The 26,143-nt window shown below is 44.8% G+C and overlaps 1 protein-coding gene across 1 annotated transcript in view; it reads left to right on the top strand.

The window, feature by feature from the left end:
* The first annotated feature begins 3,005 nt into the window (after nt 1-3,005).
* Nucleotides 3,006-26,143, top strand: part of SMU1 (SMU1 DNA replication regulator and spliceosomal factor) — a 39,944-nt gene continuing 16,806 nt past the window's right edge. The window contains exons 1-8 of the mRNA XM_077476262.1: nt 3,006-3,153; nt 10,500-10,710; nt 12,939-13,091; nt 17,228-17,338; nt 18,234-18,362; nt 18,722-18,841; nt 21,401-21,517; nt 22,001-22,128. Coding sequence (XP_077332388.1) covers nt 3,128-3,153; nt 10,500-10,710; nt 12,939-13,091; nt 17,228-17,338; nt 18,234-18,362; nt 18,722-18,841; nt 21,401-21,517; nt 22,001-22,128 — 995 coding nt within the window. The 5' untranslated portion in view covers nt 3,006-3,127. The remainder of the gene's footprint in view (nt 3,154-10,499; nt 10,711-12,938; nt 13,092-17,227; nt 17,339-18,233; nt 18,363-18,721; nt 18,842-21,400; nt 21,518-22,000; nt 22,129-26,143) is intronic.

Genomic DNA, 26,143 nt, shown 5'->3' with positions numbered 1-26,143 from the left:
GTACGGTTTATGGTCTTGGAAGAAATTACTAGGGATAGACGAGGAGGTGACCAAATTATGAGGCTTAAAAAGAGGGAAGTCTGGTGGATCAATAGATTAGACTCATTAAGCCCGAATGGTATGAATAAAGATTATGATTTATACCAATTTCTTTGATAGATATGCTAGGATAAACATATGGTTAATTATTTTTACACTGCAATTTTTTTTCTAGACTTTGGACAGTCATAAAACGAGATTGGAAGAATTTGGAAACATGACATACTGTGTTTTCTAATGAAGAACATTAATGTTTATTTTTCGCCCTTTATATGGAAGATAGAGTGTGACTCCTAGGTGTGGGTTGAATATGAAGGGGTTAAGACTTGACCATTAGGATTATAGTGACTAGGTGATTTGAGTTACACACCTGAGCAGTATACCTGTTGAGGGTTGGTAGTTATAAGGTAGTGTGAATAGTAGGAGATTACACATGCCAGAGATAGCCTGACGAAGAGCGATTGTTTGCTTGGCACTGTACAGTGGCTTTTGCAAATACTGCTATGTAATTATTCCTAAAAATTTGGATTAAATGAAGATTTTGCATCATAAGCACAAGTCCCATCGTTTTTCCTGAATATTAATTAGTGGAGGATTGGAAGTTCCACAGTGACAGTGCTTATTTAAACTTCAAGCAATAAGAGAAGGAGGTAACCGGCCCAAAGTTTGAGATTTATATATCAATCATATACACACGTCTTCAGAGGGGAAGGGTGATATCTAGGTAATTGCTGCACAGCTACTGGATCACTTTTACAGATGGCAGAAGGGGGACGCCCCCTCCCACTGCCACCTTTTCCATACTCTACCAATGGATCAGGGAGCCTGGTACTGCTTCCGCTAGTTGTGCTGAGGAGATGAGAGGGCTCCCTAGCCCCCTGCTCATGCACAAATGTAAGCCCTCCACAAATATAAAGAGATAAGTCCACCAGGTGGCATGCACCTTTAGTTAAATATTACACTCATATTTAGGGTGTAACATGTAACATAATTACCTGCTGACACCCTGACCTAATCCCCCATTGTGACAGCAGGCAGGGGATCCTCTCTCCGCACCCACTGTCGCCATTTAAAAACAGCGCAGCAGTGCAGGGCTCCGCCCACACAGCCTCATCATTCCTTCACTTAATTATGTGAATGAACTACAATTACCATCTGCCAATGCAGCTGATGGCTTGTAGTTCTCATTGAGCCTCCTCATAAATACGTAATCTTCCTGGACTATCGGAGGGGCAGACAGTGTAGTGACATTCTGCAGGATCCTGGTACTGCATCCGTGATCTACTGATCGCAGGTGCAATGCTTTATTAACTCCTAAGAAAAAAAAAATTATGGACACTTTTTTTTTACCAAAAAAAAAAGGGCATTTATTTATTTTTTTAAAGGTGAACTCCTAGTAACCCAGCACATTTTACTAAGTAGCTGAATTTATGGAGTTCAGTGTTCCAATGGTTCTTAAGTATTTTACCTTAGTAAAAAACCTTCCGTGGTACAAGAATCCCACCCCGACCCCTGCTATATTTATCTGAGCCCGATCTCGATCCAGCGATGTCCTGAGAGCAGTGTCTCTCTCTCTCTCTCCTCATAGGACAGATGGGCAGCAGCAGGAGCCATTGCTGCTGCCAAATAAATTCTGCGATGAGGGAGTGGGGAGGCAGGGCCGAGCCACCCTGTCTGTGTATATGGACACAGAGAGGGTGGTTTGGGAGAAAGCCTGCGTGAGTGCTCAATGGAAAGCAGCTTCCTATGGGGGCACGTGCCGAATAGGAGGAGCTAGGAGAGTCAGCAGGAGACCCCAGAAGAGGAGGCTCAGGGCTGCTCTGTGCAATACCATTGAACAGATCAGGTAAGTATAATGTTTTTTATTTTACTTAACTGCTTCCCACCCGCCGTATAGTAAAATGAGGGACAGGCAGGAGCACTCTCGTTCTAGGACGCCCTCCCATTCTCGGCATGCAATTGGTGGTGGACCATATCCCTGGAACACAGGGCATCACTAATCATGGCAAAAAGCCTATGACTTAGGCTCTTTACTAGGGATGAGCTCAGGCGTGTTCGCATGGAACACGTGCAGAGCCCGCCAGGAAGTCGGCGCAGCGCTAATCACAGGCAGTGAGACATTGCCCGATCTCTGCAGCCGCGCATCGGGGCAATGTTTCACTGCCTGTGATTAGCGCAGCGCTGACTTCCTGGCGGGCTCTGCACGTGTTCCATGCGAACACGCCTGAGCTCATCCCTACTCTTTACCATGTGTTCAGCTGTGTCCAATCAAAGTGTAAACCGGAAATGCTGGTTATCGGCATTCCTCTCCTCAGGCTGGCAGCACGAGAGGAGAGGCGGTAAACGTAATTCCTCAGTGGGGACATCGGCACTGACAATCAAGGTCCTGATGATCAGTGCCACCTATCAGTGTCCATAAGTGCTGCCTATCAGTGCCGCCAATTAGTGCCTCCTCATCAGTGGCACCTATCAGTGCCCATCAGTGAAGGAGAAAAATTACTCAATTACAAAAACAAAAACTGGTCTTTTTTAGTTTGGCAAAAATAAAAAACACAGTGGTGATTAAATACCACCAAAATAAAGCTCTATTTGTTTTAAAAAATAATAAAAATGTAGTTTAGGTACAGTGTTACGTGACCGTGCAATCGTCATTCAAAGTACGACAGAGCTGAAAGTTGAAAATTGCCATGGGCAGGAAGGGGGTGAAAGTTCCCAGTAGACAAGTGGTTAAAAAAAAGCTTTATTACTTTAAACACTCACTTTACAGTTCTATTCATGGCTTTATATATGCAGCCAAAACATGTCGCGACGGGAAGAGCTCATGCATATAATCTAGATAACTATGTCCCCTACAAAAGGATATTTTTAAATAACCAAGTAAAACAAGTCCATAAACTTGCAGCAGCAGCAGTCACGTCTCCAAGCTTTACTTCCGTTCAGCGCCCTCTTCTGTTCACAGCGAATATCCTCAACGTGGCTGAAAAGCGGAAGTGACGTATAAACCTGTAGACGGCGCAGCTGAGGTGACGGAAGGTGTGAGGTATTCTGGTTGAGGTTTGTTGCTGAATAGAGAGAAACCGCCGCAAAGATGTCCATCGAGATCGAGTCGTCCGAGTGAGTAAATTGGGGCGGTGTGATGGATTTTCCGATCACGTCGTGTGTGTGTTCGGGGAGGACCCGTCAGCTACATGACTAGGGCTGGAATCGGCTCTGTTTAGGTTGCTCTCGTGTGTGGTGTGTGCTTGGTTGTCTGGGGATGGTTAGAAATCAACACATATCAAAAAAATGATTTTTTTGGTGAAAATCATGACCTTTTATTGGAATGTCTCCATCTTTTTTGAGTAGTAAGGAAAGGCAAAATAAAGCTGTACTTCAGGGAAAGGAAAAGTGCTCCTTTATTATGAGGCTGCCCCCTGCTCACTGGTGGTTTATAGGGGGCCTGAAAAAGCAGTCACACTTCATCCTCCACTCTCCGCACTGTTAGGGTAGGTTCACGTCAGTGCAATATGTTTGTGTGGACACAGCGTATGGGCCTCAGCGCCGTTTAATGTAGGACCGCAGTTCACAAAATCACATACAGGTACGTGATTTTGTGCAGCTGGGCTGCCCTTCCGCAGTATATGTGAGGTGGGCGGTCTGTGTTTTGTGTGTGATTTACATGCATCCGCACTAATGTAAACCTAGCCTTAGGGCTAGTTTACACTAGAGAGGCCCTCTGAAGAGCAATTTAAACCCATCGATTTAACGTTTAAAAAAAAAAAAGTTACCTTCCCAGAATACTGGGATTGCTAACTGTCACATTTGCTTGTGCTCTCAATCAAACTTCTGCACCTCCCTGTCTTTACTCCCACCATACTGTTGCACAGGCACGCTATATGCAAAATTACACTGATGTAAACAGCAGGGTGGGAGCCGAGATGTGCAGCCGATCTGCACTGAAATATCTCATTGGCTGAGGCCAGGAGTGGTTGTAAAACCTGTGCTGCATACTGCCAGGGGTATGCATCACAGGTTTTACAACCCAACAATACTTTGGCAGAGAGACTGTCCCTGGGGCAAGTTTGATGACTCTAGCTGTGGGCCAGTAAAGACTGCTTAGCCGGCCTTACTTTGGAGACCCCTGATCTAAACCATTCCATTGTAGCTCTGGCTGTATGTTTAGGTTGTATGTATGTTTGTTGTCCTGCTGGAAGGTGAATCTTCATCCCAGTCTCAAGTCTTTTGCAGACTCTTACAGGTTTTCTTCTAAGATTTCCCTGTATTTGGCTCCATCCACCTTCCCATCAACTCTGATCAGCTTCTCTGTCCCTGCTGGGGAAAAACATCCCCACAACATGTTTCACAGTGGGGATGGTGTGTTCAGGGTGATGTGCAGTGTTAGTTTTCCGCCACACATAGCATTTTGTTTTTAGGCCAAAAAGTTCAATTTTGGTCATATCTGACCAGAGCACCTTCTTCCACATGTTTGCTGTGTCCCCCACATGGCTTCTTATGGCTTTCTTTGAGGCTGGGTTCACACTATTGTGAATTGGATGCGGGTTTCCTCTGCATCCAATTCGCATGTCAGGAGACTGTGACCAGCTCTCAATGGAGTCGGTTCACACAGCTCCAGGACAGCTGCGGAACGGTTTGTAGAAGAGTTCTGTGTGTCTTCTGGTCTATTTCAGCCAAAAATCCAGACCTGATTCATCCCTGAAACGGAGAACAGGGACTCTCCGGAACTCTGCTGTGTGCTGCTCTGCACAGCAGTGTTAACCCAGCCTCAACAATGGCTTTCTTGCCTCTCTTCCATAAAAAATAGATATGTGGAGTGCACGACTAATATTTGTCTTGTGGACAGATTCTCCCACCTGAGCTGTGGATCTCTGCAGCTCCTCCAGAGTTACCATGGGCCTCTTGGCTGCTTCTCTGATTAATTCTCTCCTTGCCCGGCCTGTCAGTTGAGATGAACAGCCATGTCTTTGGTAGGTTTGCAGTTGTGCCATACTCTTTTTCCGTTTTCTGATGATGGATTGAACAGTACTCTGTGAGATGTTCAAATCTTGGAATATTTTTTTATAACCTAACCCTGCTTTAAACTTCTCCACAACTTTATCACTGACCTGTCTGGTGTGTTCATAGGCCTTCATGATGCTGTTTGTTCACTAAGGTTCTCTAACAGACCTCTGAGGGCTACACAGAACAGCCGCATTTATACTGAGATTAAATTACACACAGATTCTATTCACTAATTGGGTGACTTCTGAAGGCAATTGGTTACACTGGGTTTTAGGGGTATCAGAGTAAAGGGGGCTGAATACAAATACACACCACACTTTTCAGATATTTGTAAAAAAAAAAATGAAAACCATTTATCATTTTCCTTCCACTTCACAATTATGTGCCACTTTGTGTTGGTCTATCACATAAAATCCATTTATGTTTTTGGTTGTAACATGACTAGGGCTGAAACGATTAATCGATATTATCGATAATAATCGATAATGAAAATCGTTGTGAACGATTTTCATTATCGATTCGTTGGTCCGCACCATGCGATCCGTGGAGCGGGCCGCGACCTTAGGAAAGGCAGCGGCTTCGGCCTAGCTCCGGAGCTGGCGGCCATCTTGGTACACGCGGCGAGCTGCGCGCTGACGTCACCCCCAGCGCATTGTTCAGCCTGTGTCAGCCCAAGTGAAGGAATTCTGGAGGAGTCACGCTGGATGCCTTGCCTGCCCTCATTCAAAACTTCTTTTATGCAGGTACCACTACATTTATTACCTAATCTAACCTAATAACTATTATCTATTAGATAGTAGTTAGTTATTATCTAATCCTATCTAAGCCTTTCCACTTGCTCGGCACAGCCACATTGTTGATTTAAATAAAAAGGTACAACACTATCTCCCCCCCAATAAAATGCAGCTCCTTACAAGCATAAAAACATAGCATATCACTGACGATTTGCGCCAATAGGCATCCCGGGTCTCATCACGGCGGTCTGTTTGGAGGAACTTTGATCGGTGGTGAGCTTGGCGCAAATCATCAGTGATATGCTGACTATGTTTTTATGCTTGTATTTTATTGGGGAGGGGGGGGGAGATAGTGTTATACCTTTTTATTTAAATAAAAATGTGGCTGTGGGGGGGGGATAGTGTTATTTTTTTTGCTGATCCGAAAATTGACCCGATCCGTGACTCTGATCCGAGGAACGATCCAATCCGTGAGTGTTTTTTTTTTTTTTTATCCGTTGCACCCCTAGTCCGCACCTTCCCCCCTGCCGGTCTGTTAGAATCCTGTGTATCCTCCCGTGTCCTACGCATGCACCACGTCCATGAGCACGCAGCTACGCCTGCTTGCATTCTCCACGCAGCTGACGTCCCGCCAGCAACGCGCCTGCGCTGCTTTCGGCTCCTCTTCCCCCCCCCCCCCCCCCTCTACCCAGCAGCCTTCCGATAGACCCAGCGCAGGCGCGGCAAGCCCTCGCCGGGCCGCTTTCCAGCGCTGCCGTGATTGGAGGTTGTGCTCTGCACATGCGTGCATCCATCTCCCGGCTTTGGGGTGCCCTTCGCTCCATTTGGAGGAGTCGGCCGAGTCACATGTGGCGGGTCCGGACTGAGACTCCGCCCCACACCACCCCGGCACACCGAGGAGTAGCCGCTGTCACCATGAAGGGGTGAGAAAACCCGAGACACCGGAGGGGGGGGAGGGGGAGCACTGAGAGGAGGTGGGGCAATGACACCATGTGAGAGGGAAGGAATGTGTCATCTATACTGGGGGGGGGGGGGGGGGGGGGAACGTATATGTGTGTGTGTGTGTGTGTATATATATATATATATATATATTCTATTATATGTGTGTACTTCTCCCCTTTTTTTCAGTTTTTTTTTTTTTTTTTATCCGATTAATCGATTATGAAAATAATCGTTAGTTGCAGCCCTAAACATGACAAATTGTGAAAAATTTCAAGCGGTATGGATACTGTTTCAAGACGGTGTAAATCTCCTTTCTTCCCCATTCTGATGCCTGGTTTGAATTTCAGCAAGTCGTCTTCACTATGGGGTTTATTTACTAAAGGCAAATGCACTTTGCACTACAAGTGCACTTGGAAGTGCAGTCAAAGCAGATCTTCCCCTCAAAAGCGACTGCACTTGTAGTGCAAAGTGCATTTGCCTTTAGTAAATCAAACCCTATGTCTAGATGCATAAATGTAATGAGTTGCTGCCATGTAGTTGACTGATTAACAATTGTTGAGTTGCATCTTGATATAGCGTGGTCCTTTACCCTGCAGGGTCCCGACGTGCTTACAAACACATACTAGGGCCAATTTGTAGACAGGATCTGATTTAACTTACCAGCATGTCTTTGGAGTGTGGGAGAAAACCGGAGCAAACCCACGCAGGTACAGGGAAAACATGCAAGCCCCAGGCAGATTGTGTCATGGTCGAGATTTAAACCAGCGACCCTATTGCTGCTAGGTGAGGGTGCTAACCACTATACCACTGTGCTGCCTAAGCAATTGAATTGCATTAAGGTAAAAAACGCTGAGGGTTTACACCCCCTATGAGTGTAATTAAAAATCTGTCTCTCAAGGAACTTTAAAATTGAAGGTTCCTGTTTCACATGCATACGCTCAAATACTAAGGTCAGTTAAAGTGGAACTAAACTCTCCTATCCTTTACAGCCAAGAAAGATGCCATTTTAGCCTCTGTTTTACCTTGAGTTGCCATAGTGCTGCACATGTTATCAACTGACACCAGCCATTTAATGGCTTGACCGTTCGTTTGAGAGCTAGCATAAGCACACTAGTAACTGTATCGGTTATCATTAATGGTATGCCTGCAATGTAACTACCGTCTTTATCGGCGTATAACACGCACATTCATTTGAAGAGGGAAGTTTTGTGAAAAAAAAAGATTAGAAGCAAAATAAGGGTCAGTTGCCCATCAGCAGCCTCATCAGTGCAGCAGCCTCATCAGTCCACATCTGTGCAGCCTTATCGATGCCCATCTGCAGCCGGGGGGGGGGGGGGGGGGTGACGACTGCTGACAGATTACATACAGTGAGAATCTCCTATGATAGACAGAACACTGGTCCAATGGCTGCCCAGGAGGCAGAACTTCATATTACAGGGGCCACCAAGTAAACGGGAGATTCTCACTGTATGTAATCTGACGGCGCTCGTCCCAGCCCCGCCCCCGTTCCCTCTGATGCAGCTAAATTGAAGTATTGGCGTATAACACGCACACGCTATTTGCACCCAATTGTGAAAAAGTGAGTGTTATACACCAATAAATACAGTATTTTGGGAGGCCGTTTAGATTTGTGGGTTTACTTCTGCTTTAAGAACCTACCAGCATGTCCTTCTAGTGTGGGAGGAATCCTCATAAGCACAATCCATTCAGACAGTTTTCTGGCCAGGCTTTAAACCAGGGATCCTCAAACTACGGCCCTCCAGCTGTTGCAGAACTATGCATCCCATGAGGCATTGTAAAACTCTGACATTCACAGACAGGACTAGGCATGATGGGAATTGTAGTTCCTGAACAACTGGAGGGCCATAGTTTGAAGACCCATGTGGATTCTAGTACTGCAAGGCAGAAGTGCTAACCTCTAAGCCACTGTACCGCCCTAATCTTTCTTCTGTAGACCAAGGCAGGGTGGAAGCTGGAACCGGTGATGGCTCTGGCATGTCGCTACCAGGTTCCCATGTGACATTTCCCTGCAAGAGTTAGTCTCTCATATCCTACACTTTTCATAGGTACATTTTCATTAGTTCAGAAGTAGGAGTGTGCACATCAGACTGACAAAAATACTATATCATTAGTAGCTCGTAGCATCACCCTATCATATGCTTTTTATTGAAAATTATAATTTCACCAAAAAAGCCCATCTACATAAGCCTGTTTTGCAAATTCATGGAAATGCAACTTTTTTTTTATTTTTTTTAATTTTTTTTCTGATTGCTCAGCAGAGCACAGATTCAATTCCATCAGGTACATTTAAAGAGGAAGTAAACCCTGATGGGTTTACTTCCTCTTTGATTCTCTGCAAAGGTAAAGCATAATGGACTACTATGCATCGCATAGTAGTCCATTATGTGTCACTTACCTGACACAGGAGCCAGCGATGTCACCACTGTCCCCTGTAGTTCTGAGCGTCCACCTTCTTGGTGGGTCTCGCTCCGGTGCTGTGATTCACCGGAGCAGCGATGACGTCACTCCCACGCATGCGCACGGGAGCTGACACTCGCGGCATATCGCCGCGATCTGCGGCTTACCCAGTGCGTCTGCGCGTCGCTGTCTTCAGGTAAATATTTCTTGAACCTACAGGTAAGCCTTAATCTAGGCTTACCTGTAGGTCAAAGTGGTTTGTAAGTTTTACAACCACTTTAACTGAATAGGATATGTACCAAATTCAGTTGTCCTGTTTAATGCATTTGTCAGAAAATTGCTGTTGTGCATGTGTGTTTTTTTTTTTTTTCTTTCTTCTTGGCGCCTTGTATAATGCATGAACAGATGTTTGTTACTGCATGCACATAGTTGTGAAATGGCCCATGGCACATTTTCTCAAATGTGGAATATGCTTTAGTTTTTCAAAATGCATCTGTTTTTTACATAACTCTATTCTAAAATAGTTTTTAGGCTACTGTCTGTTGAAGCTTCCCCCACTCTTTCTAACAGGGTAAAGAGAAGATTGAAATGTTTAACACCCCCTCCTGGTCCCTTAAAGCTGATTTAACAGCTATGTGCTTGTGCTATGTAATCTGCCCCTCCTCTAAACTGTGGGAAAAAAAAAAAAAAAACCTGGCTGATCCTGACACTTCCTGTGTCCCCCTCTTTGCGCTGACCGCAAAAATCAGGGCAGCTGAGCTGCCACCGTGGTCAGTGTATGTCCCTTCATCAGCAGCCCTGCTCGTCTCTCTCTCACCCCCTCCTCCCTGCCTGTCACTCCGTGTCTGTGTCTCTGTCTCCACCCCTATCACTATTAGTAAAAAAAAAAGTTTATAATTTGTCACTGCCAGCCCCTGTATTAGAGTATAGCACACTATAAATCTTTTATAAAAACGAGGCTTGTAAATACCAATTTAGCACCATCTTCGTCATGTGACTCTCGGCTGGTTTGCAGGGCTACTGCGGGAGGGGCTGAGCGGCCTGTGATCTCCCTGACTGACATCACAGGGAGATCTCGGCCCCTCCTGCAGAAGCCATATATCGGAGGTATAACGCGGCCTGAAGATCACCCTAAATCGGTGTTTACAAGCCTAGTTTTCTTTAAAAGACTTGTATGGTGTGCTGTGCCAGGCTCTAATAGAGGGGCTGGCACAGCTTTACACTTTTGGGTTCGCAAACTCTTTAAACTGATGGAGGTTCTAACCCTAATCTCCACTGTATACAAAATGAGAAATTTCACTGACAATTTTCTTTGGACTAAAATGTGTTAATGAAGGTTTAACAAACAAAATTGCTTTGTCTCCTCAGCGTCATACGTCTTATCATGCAATACCTAAAAGAAAATAATTTGCATCGTGCGCTGGCTACATTGCAAGAGGAAACAACAGTGTCTTTAAACACAGTGGACAGTATTGAGAGTTTTGTGGCAGACATTAACAGTGGGCACTGGGATACAGTTCTGCAAGCCATACAGTCACTTAAGCTGCCAGACAAGACACTCATAGATCTATATGAACAGGTAAGGTATTAGTGGATTAATGTCTCCCCTGCCCTCCATTGCAGCTTTTTAAGAACAGATCCTAGGTTACACTAGTCGTGAAATGACAGCTGTGGCCCTGAAAGCAACATAATACACAAGGATCATTAGTGGCAGGAGGGATCAGGGAATGGATGTTCCACGTGTTCCTCCTGCTTTCACTGTGGAAGCAGTTTCTTGTGTCTCTAGAGCCCTTTGCCGACTGTTGAAGCTGGCACCAAGCCCACAGCTGTTGCTGCATTTAAAGTGTTTGTAAACCCTTACAAACCACTTTGACCTACAGGTAAGCCTAGATTAAAGCTCACCTGTAGGTCCAAGAAATATCTCCTAAACCTACACGGTTTAGGAGATATTTGGCAAAATACAGGCACCGCTGTCTACGGCGCATGCGCCATAGACAGTGGTGCACGGAGCGCGCCGCTGTCAACGGTGGTATGCCGTGAGTGACGGCTCCCGTGCACATGCGCGGGAGTGAAGACCCACCGAGAAGATAGATGCTCCGGACTACAGGGGAAAGCAGTGACTTCGCTGGCTCCTGTGTCAGGTAAGTGACACATAATGGACTACTATGCGATGCATAGTAGTCCATTATGCTTCACCTTTGCAGGGAATCAAAGAGGAAGTGCTAGGTGCATTTACAGAGTTACAGAGGAGGTCTAGTGCTAGAATTATTGCTCTCGCTCTAACGATCACAGGGATACCTCACATGTGTGATTTGAACACAGTTTACATATGGAGGTGCAACTTCCGTATGCGTTTTCTTTGCTGCGCGAGCTTGTGCCGACGAGGCTCTTTAAAAAAAAAATATTTTCTTATTTATTTTAATATTGTTTTAAAAAAATAAATAAAAATAAATTGATCACTTTTATTGCTGTCACAAGGAATGTAAACATCCCTTCTGACGGTAATAAGTGGTGACGTGTGCTCCTTTATGGAGGGATTGGGGGTATAAAAGACCTCTAATCCCTTCTTTGCACTTCGAAGTATTCAGATCGCCGTTTTTGGCAATTCTGAATACTGTTTTTTTTTGTTTTTTTTTAAACCCAAGCCATTGGCAGCCGTGTAAATGGGAAGTGACGTCATGTTGTCGCTTCCGTGTTTACAATCAGTAGACTGGAATGAAGCAGCTTACGGCTTCATTCCAGTCTGTCCCTAGCCGCCGGAGGCATCAGATTGTTGATCGGGGCTCTCGGTGGAACGGGAGGCCTGGTAAGAGTGGTGGGGGGGGCTGTCACTTCCCGCTCCTCCGGTATAACAGCCTAGCGGCTTTTAGCCGCATCGGTTGTTATCGCTGGAAAGCCGATCATCCCGCGGGCGTCATCCCGATATAACCCCTGAAAGCCGCGGCGGCAAGGGGTTAAATAAAGGAAAACTTCACAAACACATTAGTTTCCCAAGCAGGGGTTTCTTCCACGCCATAATCCAAACAATGAAAATGCAGAGCCACCTTGTTTGCTTGTTGGCAGCACCGATACGTTTCTTACAGGTTTACCTTGACTGTTGTCCAGCTATCCTGGATCACTTGGCTCTCTTACCATTTAGGCCCAGTGCCTTGCTGCATGGCCCACTTCTGGCCTATGGATTTGGGTTCTTCTTGCACCCTGATAGGAGCCGATCTGATTCCTGAGACCTTGTGTTTTCTGGCTGGGGCACTTCTGACCCCTCGTGTGACCCCCTGTCTTGTGGCTTCTGGCTGGGGCCCCCTGGGTGAGACCTGTCTCTCGCTGGGAGTGGTCTCCAAACTGGATGCTCTAAGTATATAAAAATCCTGCACACCTGTGTATTCAGACATATTGCAGGTGCCTAGCAAAACCCAGACACAGGATTGAAAGTTCATATTCTGAACTACAGAATCCAAAGAAAGCCAAATACACAGCTTTCTCCACTCAGAAATATTTCACATGTGCACTTCCATTTGAAAAATGAATGTAGAGGAGCCCCTCAGAAATATCAGAATTTTGGGTATTTTGTTGAACTAAAAGCTGGTGGGTGATGGGCATTGGGATATATCGTTGTTCTCTTTTCTTAGTTTGCATAGAGGTGCTCCCTTGAGGAACCAGAATGGAACGTGATATATATCGATATGTGATATGTAATTTAAAAAAATATATATAAATTTTACTTGTGTTTTTTATTTTTATATATATATTTTTGTTTAACATCTTATGATATATATGTGATCTCTTACTTTTTTTTTTCTCATTTGTCAGGTTGTATTGGAATTGATTGAACTCCGTGAATTGGGAGCTGCTAGATCTCTCCTGAGGCAAACCGACCCCATGATCATGTTAAAACAGACCCAGCCTGAAAGATACATTCACTTGGAAAACCTCTTGGCTAGATCATATTTTGACCCACGTGAGGTAGGTTTGATCAAAAGTAGGTTGACTTATATAGGTATATCTTAAGAATTGTACAACTGACATATATGAGCCCCTTGAAACCAATTGGATTTATGTGTTGTCATTTTTAACTACTTGACCTCTGGAAGATTTCACCCCCTTCATGACCAAGGAATTTTTTGCTATTTATCTCTACGCTATTTTAACTGGTAATTGTGCGGTCATGCAACGCTGTACCCAAACAAAATTTTTATATCTTTTTTTTTTTTTTTTTTCCCCCACAGAAGTCGAGCTTTCTTTTGGTGGTATTTGATCACCACTGAGTTTCATTTTGTTGCGCTATAAAAAATATACAAAAAAAAATACACACACACACACGGGACAGAAAGTATTCGCCCCCTTAAGTTTTTCACTCTTTGTTCTAGTGCAACCATTTGCTAAAATCATTTAAGTTCTTTTTTTTTTCTTCATTGATATACACACTTAAAACATAGAATTGTTGACTTTTTTGCAGATTTATTAAAAAAGAAAAACGGAAATATCACATGGTCCCAAGCATTCAGACCCTTTGCTCAGTATTTAGGAGAAGCACCCTTTTGATCTAATACAGCCATGAGTTTTTTTTTTTGGGAAAGATGCAACAAGTTTTTCACACCTGGATTTGGGGATCCTCTGCCATTCGTCCTTGTAGATCCTCTCCAGGTCTGTCAGGTTGGATGGTAAACATTGGTGAACAGCCATTTCTAGGTCTCGCCAGAGATGCTTAATTGGGTTTAAGTCAGGGCTCTGGCAGTCACGGAGTTGTGAAGCTACTCCTTCTTTATTTTACCTGTGTGCTTAGGGTCATTGTCTTGTTGGAAGGTAAACCTTCAGCCCAGTCTGAGGTCCTGAGCACTCTGGGAAAGGTTTTTGTCCAGGATATCCCTGTACTTGGGCGCATTCATCTTTCCCTCGATTGCAACCGGTCATCCTGTCCCTGCAGCTGAAAAACACCCCCACAGCATGATGCCACCACCATGCTTCACTGTTGGGACTGTATTGGACAGGTGATGAGCAGTGCCTGGTTTTCTCCACACATACCGCTTAGAATTAAGGCCAAAAAGTTTTGTCTTATTTCTCACCATCTTTGAGTCTTTCAGGTGTCAAATAACAGGTGGACTGAACCTTTTTAAAATGATCGCTGTAAAAGATGTCAACAAAGTAGTACGATTTCTGCTTAAAACTACTGTAAAAATATCAAATTTGTTAACATTCGTCGGCCCATTAACCACTTGCAGACCACATGCAATGTACTGCGGATGGGTGACCCACACAGGTGGTACCCTCATGTCGCTGCCTACTTATGGGTTAAGTCATCAAAACTTAGAGATCCATTAGTAAAAGCGATAAACTTTACACATAGTATGGCACACATTTAACCCCTTCCCAGCTAGTGTCACTAATACAGTGACGGTGTATAATACTATCACTGCGTTAGTGTCACTGGTGATAGTTAGTCGTCGTCCCCCCCCCCCCAGCATCAGTGTCAGATTTTCCGCTTCACTATTGCAGTTCCATTATAAGTCGCTGATCACGCCATAAGTAGTATATAAAAAAAATTCCGGTGTATATACACATCATAGTTTGCATTTGCTATAAACTTTCACGCAAACCAAGCAATATAATACACTTATTGGGATATTTTTTTTTTTTTCTTTTAAATCAGACGTAGTAGGCCAAAATTCATGAACAATTTTTATGGGATGTGTTTTTTATAACAGACAGTAAAAAAAAATAAAAAATAAAAAAATTGCGTGCGTTTTCCAAGAATCATACTTGGATGGATGCAGCATCAGACCAATGCTGCATCTGTCCCCCCGCCTACTCGAAGACTGAGAACCAAGTGATCAGAGACCACTGATCGCTTAAAGGATAACTAAACCTTTGTTTAAAAATAACAAACATGTCATACTTACCTCCTCTATGTAGTTGGTTTTGCAGAGTGGCCCAGAACCTCCTCTTCTGGGGTCCCTCAGCGGTGATCCTGGCTCCTCCTCTTCTCCAGTGCCCCGTGGGAGAAGCGTTCTCCCACGGAGCACTCGTGCGGGGGTGCTCCCGTGTCCTGCTGCATCTATTGACACAGATATCGGATCTCAGCCCCGTCTCCCGTGTCATTGAATTTGAATTTGACTGACGGCAGCAGGAGCCAATGACTGTGCTGCTATTAATCTATCCAATTAGGGCCCGAGACATTGGCTGGAGCTGGTGTGCTCGTTCTCTGCATTAGAAAGACCGGGCTCGGGTGAGTAAAAGGAGGGGTCGGGCGGGGGGGGGGGGGGTGCTGCACTTTAGAAGGTTTTTCACCTTCATGCATTAAGGTAAAAAAAACACAAGGCTTTATAATTTTTATTCTCAGAGTTCCGTGAGCAGAATTGGTGACTGTCCATCACCGGCTCTCTGCTCTGCCCCTCTTGCTTTCAGGAGTTGTGGAGAGGGTAGGATCAGCTGGCGGTCTAGTATTGTGAGTGGATCCTGACCTTATGGTCGCAATCTTTCCCCAGGCGGGACTGGCTCTGTGACATGAGCTAGCAGTGGGCTTCAGCCTGCTGTCTGCTGAAAACGGGTCACAGGAGTGCAAAACATACTATACTCCTGTGATCCGCAGGAGAAGTACAGCCAAGCGAGCCTTGTACTCCTTTTTAAGCTGCTCAAACAGTGACCATACAATAGTGTTATGTTACTCTGAACCCAGTTCAGGGATAACTTCACTTTGACCTTAGCTGTGGTGAGATTTCAGCACTGGAGTCCCTAAATGAAAAAGATGACAGGTACTTCATTCCCCTAGTACCTTTCAAATGAGTAAATATCTGTTTTGGCTGTAGTTCTTTAAATCTCATTTTCCATCTGATATAAAGGACACATCATTACAGCTTTGTATTCATTATTCCATTCTCAAATGCAGTCTTTGCATTAAAAAAAAAAAAAAAAAAAACAATCCAACTTCCAGAATTTGACTTGGTATCAACCTCCTAAAATGTATTTAACAGCAGACTGGGAGAGAAAGAAGCAGCACAGCAGTTTCACAGAGTAATAGAGAGATGAGTTGATTGGTCTGCTTTTCGGTGACTGTCCAATCCCAGGTTAGGGAATGAACAAGACCTGGTGGGTGTTGTTTTTAACTGCAGCAGATTAACCATTTTAGCCCTGAGCCTCGCTTTGAGATTTTAAAAATAGAAAAGACCGTGCTAAATGCCAAAAAGGAAAAAACAAAAAATAAAGCAGCTGCTAAAACCATAAGATGAACACGTTAATGCTGTGGAGCCGAGCAGGGGCCATCATTCCCCCACTGCGCATCCAGGCAGTGAGGGGAGCGGACGTGATCGCCTCCGCCGCTACCGACGGCTCCGGTAAGCGATGGAGACAACCGAAGCGCGGCGAGAGGGGGCCCTCTCCTGCCACCGATTAAAAGTGAACTTGTGGCGAATCCGCTGCAGAGACCACCTTTATCTTAAAGCGGAGGGCCACCCTAAAATAAAAAATAACATTAACATTCTCAAAAAATATATATGTAAAAATAAAAAAATTTTACTTACCAGAAACCCCTGTTGCTAGGCAGTCTTCCTAATCTGCCTCTTCCTGTTCTGCGGCGCTTGCTCCTCTTCAGTGAACTGCCCCATTGCCTTCTGTGTGACTCGCTCATGCGCAGTAGGAAACAGGCAGTGAAGCCGCAAGGCTCCACTGCCTGTTTCTCTTCCTTAAGATGGCGGGGCCGACATCAAGGACTTGCTGGATAAGTAAGTGCCCTTATTAAAAGTCAGAAGCTACAGTGTTTTTTAGCTGCTGACTTAAAAAAAAAAAAAAACACGTGGCTGGAACACCGCTTTAAAGACGCTGAAAATACTGGGGTTATGGCCGCTAACAAAGTACCGACGTACGGGTACGGCAATTTGCATGAAGTGGTTAAAATTGGGTCTCCCATCTTTCCTGACAAGGCTCTGTGGTATGTCAGAACTGTGAAAATCTCACGACTGGGTGGATACAAATGCTTATCCTTTGGCAGGTAAAATGGCTCTCATTGGTTGGCTTGAGTCATGTTAGAAAAAATATAAACTCATATGACTAATGGTTAGTTGCCTAAAATGACAAGTAAATTGAATATTTTTTTGTGCTTCCCAAAGGCTTATCCTGATGGCAGCAGCAAAGAAAAGAGAAGGGCAGCAATAGCTCAGGCCCTTGCTGGAGAAGTGAGTGTCGTGCCTCCATCACGTCTCATGGCGCTTCTGGGACAGGTAATAACATAATATTGATGCAAACAAATGTGTGTTTTTTTTTTTTTTTTTTTATTTCTTTTTTATTTATTTTTTCTCATTTCAAACAAAAATGCATGGGAGAAAAGAATAAGAGCCTGCATTTAAATGACTCTATGGTGTTGTATATTTAGACCCCTTTCACACTGGGGTGTTTTTCAAGCGCTTTAGCGTTAAAGCGCCTGTAAAGCGCTTGAAAGAAGCCTCATCTGCAGTCCCAGTGTGAAAGCCCAAGTGCTTTAAGAGCCCTTTCACAATGTCAGCGCCCGAAAAACGCTCGTAAAGCGCCACTTAAACTAGCAGCGCTTTTCCAGCATTTTTCGAGCGTTATTGGGGCGCTTTTAACCCCTGCTAGTGGCCAAATAAACAGTTAAAAGCGCCCACAAAACACTGCTGCCAATAGTTTTACAGGCGCTTCCCATTGATTTCAATGGGAAGGGGCACTTTAGGAGCGTTGTATTCACCTCTCCAAAAGCGCTGCAAAGAAGCTGCTTGCAGGACTTTTTTTTGACGCCCTGCCAGCGCAGCACCTCAGTGTGAAAGCACTCGGGCTTTTACATTGGGATTGCAGTTGCAGCTTCTTTCAGGCGCTTTTTTTAACGCTAAAGCGCCTGAAAAACGCCCCAGTGTGAAAGGGGTCTTAGATCTGTAGGAATTACATTTTTACTATATATAATATCTATCTCTATCTCAAAAAAAGTCCAGGGATTGCTGCACTTGCTCCTCTTTGATTATACAATTTTTGTCCTTTTAAAATTTAATGTGTTTTGGAATTCAAGGTGTTATGACATAATGTACATTTTATTACCTTTTGAAATTCTTCTCTTCATTCATTTTGGTTAAGTCTTTGATTTCACCACCTTCATTACTTTCTCAGGCGTTAAAATGGCAGCAACATCAGGGACTTCTGCCTCCAGGAATGACCATTGATTTGTTTAGAGGTAAAGCAGCTGTGAAAGATGTAGAAGAGGAGAAGTTCCCCACTCAGCTCAGCAGGCATATCAAGGTAATTTGTTTTGTTTGTCATTTGTAAACTCTGGTGCCTTCGTGTCCTTTTGAGTACCTATGAAGTACCCTTATACCTGCAAAATGGAGATTGGCAACAGACCGTGTGTGTAATGTAATTTCTCATCAAATGCATGTGCAATACAAAGATTTGCTTCTGGGGTGTATACTTTTTTTATATTTATTTATATATATATATATATATATATATATATATATATATATATATATATATATATATATATATATATATATATATATATATATATATATATATATATATATATATATATAATATTTTTTTTTTTTTTTTTTATTACTTTTAGTTTGATAACACGGTTTAATTTTGTGTTTTTACAGTTTGGTCAGAAATCGCACGTGGAATGTGCTCGCTTTTCACCCGATGGTCAGTATTTGGTTACCGGATCTGTAGATGGGTTTATCGAGGTGTGGAACTTTACTACAGGAAAGATCAGAAAGGCAAGTGCTATTACAGATTTATTTTTCAGAGTACAGTGGTATAGCTTGTGTATTGACGGTTTCATAGTTTGTCGTGCCCTTTGTCAGTTTTATTGAACACCTTGGTTGAAAATGTTAACAAAATATAACGTGTCTACGGAATACTGCTAGTACCAGTGTTCATTTTGACGTCAAATTTCGAATATGTTTTAGTCATTGTCGTTCGCCTTAAATGCTATTTTAGTTTGTCATATTTTAGTCTTCTGATGTGTTTTTTAGTCCACAAAAATCAAAACCACTGAAAGTTCATTTTAGTATACTAAAATCTGATGAGTTAAATTGTAATGCATTATTCAAGCATTTCTCTAGAATTGCCAAACACGTATACTCCTGAAGTTAAAATCTAATAACATGTTATTTATGGTATTAAGGCTTAAACATACGCTACAGACACAGATTTAGCCGCTGTCAGAACATCTTTATAAATTTAAAACCAGGTTTCGTTACAAGAACATTGCTTTTTTGACAAACAGAAATGCAACTTAAAAATATAAAAAGCCCCCAAAAACTCTATTGGTTGTAAGGCCATTGTACATAGTACCTGATGTTACCAACATTAAATATTGAGAAATTTTTTTTTTTCTTTCAGAAGCTTAGTAGGTGCCCCCAACTTTATGTGTTAGTGCCATGTTTAATTTTGACGTCAAATTTCGATTTTAGTTTTAGTCCTAGTCTTTTGACTAAAATTAAATTGTTTTGGTTTTAGTTGTACTTTTAGTTATCTGAATTGTTTTTTAGTTGACTAAAATAGTGTTCATTTTGTCGCTGAAATGAAGGCCTCATGCACACGAGACGCAGTTAAACGCGCGTTCAGATGCAGTTGGACAGTTTTTTCAACTGCCCCTGAACTCATTCAATGTTATCCTATGTGTCCATGCACACAGTCCCGTTTTTTTTCCCGTTTTTTATGCAGTTGCGTTTAATCTCGTTTTTCCAGAAGCAAAAAAATGCGTTCAGAAGCAAAAATTTCCACGTTTCAGACGTAAAACGCAGCAAAACGCCTCTACCGCGTTTAGCCGCGTTTGCGTTTATATGCGTTTTTAAAGGTGACCTTTTTTTTTTTACATTTAAAATCTCAAAAATGATTGCAAATGATGAAAAACCATTAGAAAAATATTTTAAACAATTGCAAGTGGACAATCCACAACAGGTGGCAAGTGACGTGGCAAGTGGACAATCCACAACTTGTGGCAAGTGACGTGGAAAGTGGACAATCCACAACTTGTGGCAGGTGACGTGGCAAGTGACCTGGCAGGTGACGCGGCAAGTGGAAAATCCATAACTTGTGGCAGGTGACGTGGCAAGTGACGTGGCAAGTGGACAATCCACTTGTGGCAGGGGATGTGGCAAGTGGACAATCCACAACTTGTGGCAGGTGATGTGGAAAGTGATGTGGCAAGTGGACAATCCACAACTTGTGGCAGGTGATGTGGCTGGTGACGTGGCAAGTGGACAATCCACAACTTGTGGCAGGTGACGTGGAAAGTGGTGTGGCAAGTGGACAATCCACAACTTGTGGCAGGTGATGTGGCTGGTGACGTGGCAAGTGGACAATCCACAACTTGTGGCAGGTGGCATGGCAGGTGACGTGGAAAGTGGACAATCCACATCTTGTGGCAAGTGACGTGGCAGGTGATGTGGCAAGTAGACAATCCACAACTTGTGGCAGGTGATGTGGCAGGTGATGTGGCAAGTGGACAATCCACAACTTGTGGCAGGTGATGTGACAAGTGGAAAATCCACATCTTGTGGCAAGTGACGTGGCAAGTGGACAATCCACAGCTTGTGACAGGTGACGTGGCAAGTGATGTGGCAAGTCACGTGGCAAGTGGAAATCCACAACTTGTGGCAGGTGATGTGGCTGGTGACGTGGCAAGTGGACAATCCACAACTTGTGGCAGGTGGCATGGCAGGTGACATGGAAAGTGGACAATCCACAACTTGTGGCAGTTGGACAATCCACAACTTGTGGCAGATGACGTGGCAAGGGACGTGGCAAGTGGACAATCCACAACTTGTGGCAGGTGCCGTGGCAAGTGACACGCTAAATACAAGTACACTGCAGCTCTCACAGCTGCTGCTACTCATTCTGGTCTCACAAAATTGCTGAAATAGTTAATAATACTGTTTTTTTTGAGCTGGGGAGGGTCTATGATGTTAGCTTAACTAAACGCTTCTAGACGCAAACGCGGTAAAACGCCGCTAAATCGAAGTAAAAATCGTGGCAAAACGCGCGTTTCTAAACGCCGGTTTCAACATGTGTCCAGCAGCGTTTGCATCTGCGTCTCGCGTGCATGAAGCCTAACACGTCCCATACAGTTATCAAAATAAACAATCACTTAAACCTAAGAAAATGAAATCACAGATATAACCATTTTTTATTTGTGTAGAATTAAAAATAAAAGCTCTTGGCTTTCATTGAGGTACAACGTTGGAAAAACCTGGATATCAAATGTGTCAGTGGACACAGAATTCTAAAAAAAAATTTTTTTTTTTTTATATTTTTTTTTTTTTTTTTAGGATTTGAAATACCAGGCTCAAGATAACTTCATGATGATGGATGATGCTGTATTGTGCATGTGTTTTAGCAGGGATACTGAAATGCTGGCTACAGGAGCCCAGGATGGAAAAATCAAGGTAACGTTAAATTCCTTCTCATAGTAAGTGGCCAGTTCTTAACAGAGGGTGGATATTACTACCCAATCAGTTATGTACTAGGCAGAGTTTACTATGCACAGTGTCTGCATTTTACCAGTAATTTGTGAAAGGCAAGCCACGATGTGGAGCCTATAGTGTTCATTGAATATTTTCTGTTTCCCAATGCAGAGAATGCTTTATGGTTGGAGTAGGGCCTGTCACATAATTGACAGGTCATGTATCCAAGCGCTTTACCTTCTGACTTTTTTCCCCTTATTTTTCATTTTGTTTTTATTAGGCTTTACTTGTAGTACATTTGTAAAGCACTGCACAGGTCTTTTATAAATGCATGCACTTGTGGAGTGTGTGTGTTTCCCCTTTCCAACCCCCAGCAGCTATATGGCTGCAATAAGACAGAACTGCTTCTTTAGAACGTGTCAAGATTTTGTCTGAAAAACTTTTTTTTTTTTTTTTGTCCTACAGGTGTGGAAGATTCAGAGTGGGCAATGTTTAAGGAGATTTGAACGTGCACACAGTAAGGGTGTGACATGCCTTAGCTTCTCTAAAGACAGCAGTCAGATCCTCAGTGCTTCTTTTGACCAAACTATCAGGTAACAGTTTTTTTGTTTTTTTTTGTTTGCTGTCTCTTATTGTTTTGGCCAAAAAAAAAGGTTTTATTTTTAAGTAATATCTTTACCAAAAGCCTGTTTAACCAATTGGGCAGGCAGCCCTCACAGACAGTGATGTTACCATATGTCGCTGCCTACTTCCAGATTTAGCCCCCCCCCCCCCCCCCCCCCCCACTGGCACTCTCAGCAATTGCACACAGCGGGAGTCTGTCATCAAGTCCTGACCATTGATTCACGGCCGGGGCCTGCTGATCATCTGTGTGCAATCGCAGCCCTATGACAAGCAACACAGAGCTCTGTACAGAGGAAGCAATCTGTTAGTTTCTCATCAGGGAAGTCAAGGCCATAGACTGTTTGTTTGAATCTGGGCCCGTTCAGTGGGAACTGGCTGACTATTCGGACTGTGTGGGCAGGCTAAATGTATCAAGTTCATCAATCAACTTGGGCACAACCAGCATGCTTGGTTTACCTGCGATTATTGCTAGCAACTGCTATAAGATGAGAGGTGTGGTTGTTAATGGTACTGGAGAAACAAATTCTAACTTGCAAGAAAGCTTGCATAAGGCCTCTTTTACACAGGCAGCTGTTCTGCCGCTGTTAAAAGTATGTTTCTTATTGTACGTCACGGGACACAGAGCCATAGTAGTTACTATGTGGGGTGTCCCATAGCAATGCCAACTGAAGGGGGAGGGAGACACAAATATAGTAGGGCATCTCCCCGTTTATCACCTCCCTGTGCATATAATCTCCCCTTGGTGGGGAAGGAGCTGCCAGTCTTAAAAAAAAAAAAAAGACAGGAACAAGTGCGATCAGCGCGCCACTCGGCAGCTGTGCTTCTTCTCCTTTTGCCAGGGGCATCTGCCTCCCAGGCAGTCACAACGGCCTCCACCTTCAGAATTCAAGAGGTAAACCTCAGGTTCAGTCCCAGGGTCAAAGAAGGACCTGGGGGAGGTAACCCACAAAAGAAAATACTAAAGCTTTATGAAAGGGTGCCCCGCTCGCTTGAGTGGGGGGCTAGGCTTCTACAGCTTTCAAGGGTCTGGCAGGAACAATGTCAGAGTTCCTGTCTCCTTGTTTTCTCACATCAAAACGTTCCCAGAGATCCAGTGAAAATAAGTCTTTCTAGCTTGGATCATCATCTCTTTTCTCAAAGAGTGATATCTGTGTTCCCCTTGGTAGAGCAAGAATTGGGGTTTTTCTAACCTTTTTTCTCTTCCGTTCACCGACTGACACAGCTCCTCTCTTTAGACCATTGGGTTGATACGCCACCTTCAGGAGAGGACTAGGCTTAACATGTAATAATAAAACTAGAACTTTCTAGTTCCGCTCCAGGGGCGGACCCTTGGGTAACAACCCCACAGCCTGCATTGCAGCCTCGGTTTTTTTCTGCCTAGTGAAGGAGAAGGACCTAGGAACCCTACGGGCCCATCGGTCCATGTTTGTTTTTTTTGTTTTTTTTTTGTTTTTTTTTTCCTGCAGAAGCTTTGCTTTTTGATCAAGTTTAAAGATCCTGTGATCTGCTATCAACAGCCGGCTGGATACTCTTATCCTTGTAGTCTCTCCAGCCTGGCCAGCGAGCGTGTGCAGACCAGAGCTCTGCGCTGGGTCGGCCACGACATCCCTCAGCTCCAGAGGCGGTCGGTGAGCATAATTGCTCTGGGGCACACATAGGACCGGGCTTCTGCGTCAGTGTGCCGGGCCAGCAACCACCCTGTACTGATCGGAGAGTGGGTCTGTGATGGAATGGCTCCCAGGACTGGTAAGTACAGCTCTCCCTGCCTCAGTGGGGGCTGAGCAGCTGGGCATTCCCTGGGAGATCGATTCGGGGGTCTCTCACCTCCCTCTCTTCTCTCCCTGTCCCTATCTTCTCTCCCCTCTTTCCTGTGGGGGATGCTGCATGGCTGCTGAGCGGTGTGTGTGTCATAGACAGGGGCTCACACTGGGGGGGGGGACTGCGCTGGCTGGCTGTGCCCTGGGTGTGTGTAGGTCTCTCCCTGGAGGTGTCTGGAGGCTGTGTCTGTTCGCTGCAGAGCTGTTTCACCGCCATTTCTCTGCTTGTTTTTCACTGTCCCTCATGGTATACAGTGCTCAGCGGCCATTTTTGGTGTGACCAAGGAGCAGCTTGCTCTGTGGCCATTTTCCCTGTGATTATGTGCTTTATACTGGACGCTCGGCGGCCTTTTTCTTGCACTGTCAGTTTCAGAGCAGCTCTGCACAGCGCAGTGTGGTCTCCTATGCACCTGGGAGCTGACACAGGCACTATTAGCTGGACAGCGCAGAACCAGTCAGGGTGGTGAGTGCTGTGGGAAAGAGCCCCTCAGCCAGCAGCAGTTAGGATGGTGGGACCATCACTGTCCTGAGTCCCCAACAGGTGGCAGACAAGGTTGGGTCAGCATGGCTTCAGAAACTGGTGTTTCTTCCCCCAAAATCCAGGCAATTGCAACCGGTTCACCTGCAGACAGTGCAGTGCCTCTGGACGCTTTGTCAGTGGTCCTTAATTCGTTCATTGCCAAGATGGAGGTGGTGTGTGGGCATAAAGGTGGTAAAAAACGGGGAGAGCTCTGATGCAGACTCGGGCCCTGCTGAGGCTGGTGACCCCTGTTCTGCCGTTTCAGATGACGCTGACCAGGACCAATCTGACAGTGAGGCTGAGTCCCCCGTTCGGGTCCGTGCGTGACAAAGCGTTTGTTGGAGCACTTATCACAGCTGTGCGTGATACCCTGAAAATTCAGGAGCCAGCAGATCCCTCCACTGATGATGTCCCTTTTGGGTCCCGTAAGCCAGCCCGTTCACCTAAGGTATTCCCGTATCTGACTTATTTCTATAAGTTAATTTACAAGGAATGGGGTCGACCGCAACTGACCTTTTCGGTCCCCAAATGCATGGCGGAGCGTTATCCCTTTTGAGGAGAGCCTTCTCAGCTCCTCCGCTTGTGGACCCCCCCAGTATCCAGGTTAAACAAAGTAACCACGATCCCGGTAGAGGGGACTCCGGCATTTAAGGACCCCACGGACAGGAAGGCCGAGGCAGTGGCTCGCTCCTTGTTTACGGTTGTGGGGTCAACTATGTGACCAGTACTGGCATCCGCACTTGTGTCACAGACACTCACTGAGTGGGCAAAACTTTTTGCACCGCGAATTGGGAGAGCAACAGGCCTCCCCTGTCTGCGTGGAACTAGCAGACCAATTAGTGCAAGGCCTTAAGTACATTTGGATGCAGCCCTGGACACCCTCCCCCTGTTGTCCAGGGCTTCAGTGTCAGCAGTGGTGCTAAGGCGCCTGATTTGGCTAAAATGCTGGTCTGCTGACCAGGCATCTAAGAAAGCCCTGACGGATCTTCCCTTCCTTGGTGACCGGCTCTTTGGAGCCTCATTGGATGACATTATAAAAAATGCCACAGGTGGTAAGAGTACACTACTCCCACAGGCCAGGAAGGCTAAGGAGCCACGTCGTAGGCAAGGGCCCTCATTTTTCGCTCATAAATGTCTTTTTCGTCTGCCCGGGGCTTCAGCGAAGCGTCCCCAGCCCGACAGGATGACTTCTGAAGGACCAAAGCGTCCTTGGAACTGTAAGCCTAACAAGCCTGCGAGCAAAAGTGCTACCGCATGAAGGTTTGCCCCTGCCCGCAACACGGGTGGGGGGTCACCTTCGGGAGTTTGCAGATCGGTGGGCCTCTCCGCTGTCCGACCAATGGGTCTGCGATCTGATTTCCTCAGGCTACAAGATAGTTCCTCTCTTGGCCTCAAAACAGATCCTTCCCCTCCAGAATACCCATACTCACGGCTCTCCGGGAGGCCCTATTGGGGGCGGTAAGGGACCTGCTGAGTCGCGGGGTGATAGTACCTATTCCGGAATCGGAACGTTTCCAGGGGTTCTTCTCAAACCTGTTTGTAGTCCCCAAAAAGGAAGGGGCACGTCCAATCTTGGACCTAAAAGCCCTCAATTACTTTGTAAAAGTACAGAGGTTCAGAATGGAATCAGTTCGCTCAGTAGTCTCT

This window comes from Lithobates pipiens, unplaced genomic scaffold (genome assembly GCF_037356315.1).
Source record: "Lithobates pipiens isolate NorthernLeopardFrog02 unplaced genomic scaffold, aLitPip1_a1.2 Scaffold_13, whole genome shotgun sequence".
Lineage (NCBI taxonomy): Eukaryota > Metazoa > Chordata > Amphibia > Anura > Ranidae > Lithobates > Lithobates pipiens.
Note: the sequence above shows the minus strand (reverse complement) of the source record. Positions and strands in the feature narration are given on the sequence as shown.